The following is an 8,515-nucleotide window of genomic DNA, read 5'->3' as shown; positions in this document are numbered from 1 at the left end:
TATATATAGTCATTATATAATAAATAAATAAATATATATTTTTACATAAAAATACATTTTTTGTGAAGGTTTTTTTTTATGCAGGCACAATTTAGATTTCTCCACAAAATTAATTTTAAGCATTTAAGCCTATGGTTTTAAAGATCACAAGTAACACAAATTCAGTCGAGTGTGTCCAAACTGGCTGGCAATGTAGCTACACGTCTTTTTCTCCTTTAAAAATTTGTTCCAGAAATAATATTATTATCAAGGGTAAATGAAATGGCTATTGCAGATGTCTTATGCTGTCTTCGCCAATAAAAGCTTCTCTGTTGGAAGAAAAACTTGCACTCGATGCAGCTCATACACACACTTCCAAACTGGCAATGAGTATCTAGCAGATAGCTAGCAATATGCTATGCAGAGGGCTCAAAAGCATATGGGGAAGAAAACAGCGCAGGTCACTGAGTTGGGCTAAATGTTGAGCAGGCAGCTTCATGGTTCACTGAGCTGTAGGGGCTATCAGCATGTACCACTGACGGGTAAATGATTCAACATATGTATGTCCAAAGCGCAGAAACGCTATATCACGCTTCATGTGTTATGGGACCCAAATATCCACAGGCATGTTTTGCGGTCGGATTCACTGGCAGTACCAACTAAATATAAATAAATATAAATATAGCCTTTTTTTTTCTTTCAAAAAATGTTTAAACATGATGTATAAATAAAAATACACTACTGGTCAAAAGTTTGGAATTTTCATGTTTTTTTTAAATACTTATGCTCACCAAGGCTGCATTTATTTGATTGATAAATATTATAACAATTTAAAATAACTATTCTCATTTAGAATTTATTTTAAAATGTAATGAACTTCTGTGATGGCAAAGCTGAATGACACTTTTTTCAGAATTACATTTTTAAATAGAAAGATCAAAAGAGCAGAATTTTTTTGAATTGGAAAGCTTTTGTTGCAATTTGAATGTCTTTTCACTGACACTTTTAATCAATTTAATGTGTCCTTTTTTTTCAGAAAATGTAAAAGTAACGGGACTTGCAAATATTATTGCGGATAGTCAAAAAGGTGGAGAACCACTGCTCTAAATTGTCCAGTCCATAAAAGGCAAAACGACTCAAATCTCCCAATTTCCTAATACCCATTCACCTTTTACCCAACAAAAGGTGCAGAGAAGGTTTATGTGGGTGAGCTGAATGGCGACTGTGTCCATGGTACAAAATCTGGTACAAAATCACTGGCCGAAGATAAACTCCTGCAATTCCAGCATCATGCTGTCACCCGGCAGGCGAGCATCACGTGGTGAGGATTACAGATGTGGAAATCGAACTAAACGTCTAAGTATGTGATTACTAGAGCCCCTATAAAGATGAACAGCAGCAGTGTGTGGAAAGCTCAGGTCTCTTAACCGTGTTAACCTTTCCAATCTACACTCCAAAATTTGGTTTTGAAGCACACACACATGCTCATCTCCTAAAGCCGCCTCCACTGTGAATCTCCATTGGGGTGCTGACAATCCCATGACCCAGTTTCTCAGCTCAAATCCTATGGAGGAAGACACTCCAGAGCTCCTCACAGCGAGATTACTGTCACAAAGAGCTCATTTCTGCCGCTCTTGACCCGATGAAAAACACTCCATTCAGTCGCAACCGTGTGAGCTTAGCGAATACGCCTTGGGAGACAGAAGAGAGTGCCCATCTCCAGCTGGCATGCTAACAGTCGGGGGGCCATCGGGTCAGACCTCATGCCAGACCCAAACTCAGAGACTGGTGAGCACCACCAAGCCACTCAAAAACCATTTACATCCAACAAAAGGCCCTGATTGTACACCGAAGTGCTCGACGCTGAGAGATACGGGTAAGACTGAACAGCCCCGGTGAAAGGACTTGACACAAGAGGTTTTTTTTTTATCAGAGTTACAACATACTTTCACAGAATAAAAGGTTAAGAGAGGATATGGAGAATGAAATTAAAGAGAAAAAGGATGAATCTACGGATGGCAGGACAAAGTGTTAAACCAGAATGGATGGGAGGGGGTTTCTGTTGGAGAGCGTTCGAGAGCTGCCACAATAAGACAAAAAGAAAAGAATGGAAGAGATAAATATAAGAGGCAGCTCACTGAGCTGAGGTTGTGGGAGAAGACTTATCTAAATAGTAGCCGTCTCCCTCTCTTTTTCACTGTCTTTCTATTACAGCCTTGTGGGTCGACATTGAGCAGTAAGTGGGCTAGACTGAGGCGAAGAAAAGAAAAAAACAAAAAGAGAAAGGTAGGAAGTAAGAAAAGACAAGAGGAAAAAAAATGAGGAAAAGATTAGGAAAAGAGAAACGTTTGTTAAACACCAGCCTAAATTTAGCTGTAATACTTCTGTAGGACAGCTTCTTCTAATGCGGTTTTCAGTAAATATAAAAGCCCTCGCAGCATGAAACGTGGAGAAAGCCAGTGTCAGCAAGCACTTCCAGAATCCACAGTGAGACTGCAAGGTGAAAACAGACCACAAGCTGTTTCACTTTAAGTCATTTCGCATGCCATTGCCCTGTTTTTCAAGGAGCTATTGGAGCCAGAGAGAAATTAATGTTTTGTCAGCGGACCGGGCTGATATGAATTAACCAATTTCATATTGCATTTGGAGTAAATCTTTTATTTTGAGGTTATTTTTGAGTTACAGCCCAGTCTCGTTCACTCTTGGTAATGAATGGCTACTAAAATATTACCCTTTTTCCATTGGTGCTGATTATTTCTTGCGGCACTGAGCTGAATCTACTGTGCCGTGGCAAAGAGTGAGTTTCCTGAGTGAGTTTTAAAAGATGAAGTTATCTGAATAGAAAGTAGCGAGATAAACTGAGTACTATGACAATATATAGACAACATATATTTTTCTAATGAGTTGTCTTCACAGGCTGCATGAAAAAAACAAAAATACAACTGTCCAGTTAAGACGGTTTATAGACTCTCAAAACTGGAATTTTGCTGATTTTTGTCCAGTAGCTTTGAGATTATCTATATGCCAGTATAAATGATCTTTTTGCATGTTTACACATAAAATGTACCACTTTTCTCTGCTGGGAAAACAAACCAACACATGTTCCTATACACATTTTTATCCAACCAAACGCTCTCTAGAATGAGAACGTCCCATCCTTAATGTCATCAGATTCTGACTAGCAATAGCAATTAGAAAATTACATCACAGATGTGACGCAAGCGAAAGGCTATTGGCTAATTTTTAAAACAGACCCTTGGATATTTCCCACCCCAACTTCCTGTTTCTCTATTTTCTGCCACTATCACAACAACACACAGCAAAGAAGGGTTATCAAATCTGACTTGCGCCTATCGCTATCAGCCTAATTAACAGATACAATCATTGACATTAGCTGTAGGACTCTATCAGCCTGGTTGTGATGGATATCCCACCCCCATCTCTCCAGTCTACTTCCTAGTCATGCCACTCAAATGTTCCTTGTAACGCTGTCCAAACCCCCTCCTTCCTGATCTACACTTACAAGAAAACGGTCCAGAATGGCTGAATGAATATTTAAAAGCTGCAGCCTTCTCAGTCCTGGGGTGGCTTATGGACAAGTTCCTCAAACAGAGACTGAGGGGTGAGAGGGCTTTAAAACACCAAAGGCGAAGAGAGAAACAAAAGCAAAAATAAATAAATAAATAAACAATTACAGAGCATCCCTCGTCTTGGCTAGAAAGCAAGCTACACGAATGGAGCCATTAGCACCTTCTGAGATGAAAAGAACAGTCAAGATCTGAGTTTAAACCCGTTACCATGCACATGCAATAATAAAGTGTGCAGTCTACCTGTCTCAGGGGGATAGATTAATTTGTGAGGTTTTATCTAGCATTTTCTCCTTTTAATGGATTTTTTGTGTGGAAGTATGAAAGACGCCAAAGTGCAAAACACTCCCTAAAGGATTAAGATGCTGATTTTTGATTGAGGTATGTAGTTTACACAAAGGTCTACTACATTGATCTATCCATCTATCTGCACGTCTATATCTATAGATGAACTATATCTACCCATCTACCCACTCATCTAGCTATCTATCTACCCATCTATCTAGCCACCTACCCATCTATGATCTTCCCATCTATCTTTCTAGCCAACTACACATCTATCTATCTAGCTACCTACCTATCTATCTAGCAACCTACCCATCTATCTAGCAACTTACCCATCTATCTAGCAACCTACCCATCTATCTTATCTCCACTCCTACATTTATATCTTAACTATATCTATCTACCCAACTACTCATCCATTCATCCACTTACCTACCCATCCTTATCTATTGTTCAACTATAGGATCTGCCAGTGCAGTCACATTTCAATAATCTAACAATAATCCATCTTAATCTCTTCCATCCAATCATTAGATCATTTTAAAACACTATGGGACTTTGTTTTTAATTCAATACAAAACCTCTAACCCTATTTTCTACAGTTTCTAACTGCGTAACCTAAAGTTTCTGTTATGCAACTGATAGTGTAATGCTAACACAAGCAGAAAGAACCTATAAAAAAAGCTCTGAATTTGGAAATGTTTGCCATGTAAAACCACTATTGTGGTCACAATATTCATTTCAAACAGAATCAAGAGCACGTTTACCCAGTTAACCACAAAAATGTTGATATTTTCTAAAGCAATCATTTGAGACAGTAAAAGCAATAATACTTACGTTGGCAGTGTCCATCTACCTCCTCGAAGCCTGGCCGGCACACACAGCGGCCGATGGGCACCAGCCAACCTCCATCGGCACTGCAAAACATCCGTGGTGCCTCGAGCTCTTCCGCATCCTCCACACAAGTGCCGCGCACTTCCACCAGTGCTGAATCGCCGCCCGTCACTGTGTCCAGGAACCGGGACAGATTGAGCACCGCCAGAGGACAGCGCTTATAAAAGACTCTAACCGACACCAGAGCAATGCAAGCACCCAGGTCTTGAAACGCCAGGTACAAGCCCCTCTTACTGAGACCACTGATGTCTCGCACTTCTGTATTCAACTTCATGACACGGTCCCCAACATCGGTCTGCGTAAAGCTCTCATCAGCCGCTATAGTGTCAATCTTGACATACTGGCTCTCTCGAATGTGGCGCAAAGGTGCGGCGACGGCATTGTTGGATTCGTGATAGTACACGTTAAACGTCTCCTTACAGGTTCCAGGGACTCCCGGAAGGCTGTTGCAGTCACGTAGAGTGAATTTGATCTCCACGTAGACACGCTGTGCACCTTCTCGCTGGATAAGTCCAGTGCGCAACCAGTTGTTCTGACTGGCTTCCATTACATTGCACACCTGGTACGTCCTCATAGGAATGTTCCTCTCGTCCATAACACTGATCTCCTCCCACTGACAAACAGACAAAAAAGTCGATCAATACAAAGAGACACACATCCCTCAAAGCTTTGGTAATTGCTCTCTGTACTTTGGTTCTGAACTTTCTAGGCTCTTAGAGTGGGTTCTAAAAGATTTGGACAGACGCATGATGGGCACATAACGAGAAAAGGCATCAAGAGGAAAGTGCATCAATCAGCTCAAAGTTATGAACTGAACTGTCTCAGTTGTTTTGTTCATGCACAAATCAACTCATTGTTAATGCAGAGAAAATTGTATAATTGTGCTTTGGAAACATCAATTGTTATAAGGTAAAAATCAACAAAGGTTAAAACCATGAAAAATAACTTGGTTTGTTGGTTTGGCACTGACGTCAGTAAGTCTGTGGGTTAAAAATAATGGCACAAAAAGTAGCAAAGTAAATCTTTCATTTCAAAAGTGTAGTATGCATATTGCTGAACATGCCTTGAACGTTTCCCCTGCTTTATAAGCACCACACAAAAGCATGAGATATTTATCTTTACAGGCACTCATGAATCTGAGCGTGACTACTTGTGCCAAGGCCACTATTACAATCCATCATCATCATCTTGTGAAAATGGATTTGAATGAATGAAACGAAAGCGTGGGATGAGAACCAACTCCCACAGAGGAGACAGAGAATCGTTACTCAGCAGGTTGGCAAGGTTGTTCGAAATGAGACTTTCCTACGACCCCCCCACAGGAAACTCTGAAGAGTCACAGCCTGTATGTTCACAGAGGGGAGCGGTGAGCATTTTTGAGGTTCAGAAAGATCAAGAAAAGATCAAGCAGTACACTTTAAATCTGGGGTGTCAGCACTGGTTGGGGATGGAGTAACAGTTAAAAATCTGGGCTAGTAATTAAAAGGTTTTAGGTTCAAACCCCACAAAGGACAGCCATACGATGTTACAATGGTTGTGCAACATTCAGAATTTACAGTGCTTTTTAAATTCTAATCCAGTTCCTTAATTTGAATTAGAATGTACAAAAAGTAAAATGAAAATAAAACTGAAATTTCAAAGAAACTATAAAGTTTTTTAAAAATGGTGGCCAAGACAAACTTTATATTTATAAGCCTTGAAGTTTGATGGTTTGTAGGCCTTACAGATAGCTAGAACAATAGCTAGATACATATCCAGATTTCCCAGAGTGCATTGTCTATGTTGAATTTATTTGAAATAAATTCCTTTTATTGGATGTTGAAACTTAAAAAAACTTTGCACTCATCCCAAAACCTGTGACAGTGGCTTCCACATTGAACGGATTTCTGGTAAAAATCTTTGGCAAAGGTACTGTGAGAAAGGCCCAAGGCAACTTTCACAAGCAGAGAGCTCTTAATCATTGTTTTTTTGTTTTTTTTTAGTTGATTGATCTATTTCGGCTGTGCTGTGCAGACTTTCACAGATACTTACCCCCTCTGGTGGGTATGCTTCCCAACCCAGATCACCTGGGGTGGACATGGATTCGAGTAGAGTAACTGTAAAAGAAAGAAAAGGACAGAGATACACAGTTAATCAAAGCCACAGTGCTAGTATACTTAGTAGAGAACATCATATTTTTATCGTTTTATCATAAACAAAAATGGGGTTTTTATATGATGTCATGTAAAGCATGAATCATTCAAGGCTACAGCATTTCTGAATAAAATATAGACAACGGAGCTCTAGTAATGTCAGAATCACTTGTAACAGTCTAACCAACACTTTGCATTTGAGGTTATTCATTCCAGTTTTATTTAGTTGGTACATATACAGTGGATTTATTTTGTCAATCTAAACCTCAACAACTTCTACAACTAGGTGCAATAATCTAAAGCCAGATGGGGTTAGATATTCAGTCGTGACCATTACAAAACATGTGATTCGCAGCTCCTCACACAGTCCTTTTGAACTCTGTTCTCACATCAATATTTTCAGAGGTTGATGGTGCTATTTATAACAATCTTTCAATCTCCCAATGGTCGGAGCCCTGAACTTCCCACTTTGAGCCCCGTTCCAAACCAGTTACATCCCTGGCAACCAGGGTGATTAATTCTTAATCACATCCAAACCTCAGATGTTCCTCCTCTTTCACTCTGAATATCAACCTCTCACTCTCTTGGCACATGGGCATGCCCTTTTGTGACATTTAAAAAAAAAAAAGGAAGAAGGAAAATTAGAAAAATCAAAGACCATCTGGATCCAAATTCTAATTAAATCTGACTGCCAATGAGTTTGTGTGACATGCAAACAGTGTGCAGTTTTAAATCGTGCTTTGATGGTTGGTTGAAGTTGAAACATGGATTATGTTTGGTTTTATGGGTCATATACAGAGCAATTGGATACAATTGGGGACTTGACATAGGGCTGGGCGATATAGCTAAAAAAATGTATCAATGATATAATGTTTCATATCGTTCAGTATCGATAATTATTGGCATTTTTTATAACCTTTTTTAAAACAAAAAGCAATAGAATTTTTTTTTTTATTATTTAACCACTGTATTTATAATTACCACAATTTATTGAGACAAACAACAAATATTTTTTTGTTTTAACAAACACAATAAAAATTAAACAAATATCAAATTTCTAATGTTTTATATGCATATTAAATAGGTCCTTATTGTATAGATCTAATTGTCTCCCGAGGCCACAGGAGGGCGCAATAAGCAAAATAATGCAGCGCATTTAAATTGTCAATGCAAGGAAGTAACTCTATAAAAACGTGCATTAAGTCTAAATGAACTCATAAAAATAAAATATAATTTCGTAAATTGCATAAACAATTATGAACAAAACAACATGTATTTATGCATTGCTTAATCCAAAGAGCCGAAGCGCCATTCACACAGACTGCATTTAAAAACATATGAGACGCAGTGAAAAGGAATAAACCTCCACAAATTTGTAGAGGTCGACCGATAGTGGATTTTGCCGAATTTCTCTAATATTTTGAATGAATAATGCAGCAGCGGCACGTCTCGTGGGCTAGACTAACAAAACATTAAAATGCAACGTCACTTACATTATCACCGCATCTCGCGCACCACTGATGATGCTCCCTGACGCACACCTAACATTCAAATACAAATGTATATTTTAAATTCGACTAATATTCATTCTTTATTCACAATCTCCTCATCACAGGCAGGCACAGCACTCATTTCAGC

The 8,515-nt window shown here is 39.0% G+C and overlaps 1 protein-coding gene across 1 annotated transcript in view; it reads right to left on the bottom strand.

Moving 5' to 3' along the window:
• The window catches only part of LOC107697673 (ephrin type-A receptor 3-like), a 67,324-nt gene that overhangs the window by 48,259 nt on the left and 10,550 nt on the right, over nt 1-8,515 (bottom strand). Inside the window, exons 2-3 of the mRNA XM_016498470.1 lie at nt 6,777-6,841; nt 4,689-5,358 (exon numbers count right to left, since the gene is read on the bottom strand). Of these exons, the coding sequence (XP_016353956.1) occupies nt 4,689-5,358; nt 6,777-6,841 (735 nt within the window). The remainder of the gene's footprint in view (nt 1-4,688; nt 5,359-6,776; nt 6,842-8,515) is intronic.

This window comes from Sinocyclocheilus anshuiensis, unplaced genomic scaffold (genome assembly GCF_001515605.1).
Source record: "Sinocyclocheilus anshuiensis isolate Anshui unplaced genomic scaffold, SAMN03320099.WGS_v1.1 scaffold886, whole genome shotgun sequence".
Taxonomy (NCBI): domain Eukaryota; kingdom Metazoa; phylum Chordata; class Actinopteri; order Cypriniformes; family Cyprinidae; genus Sinocyclocheilus; species Sinocyclocheilus anshuiensis.
This window is presented reverse-complemented; position numbering and strand designations above follow the sequence as displayed.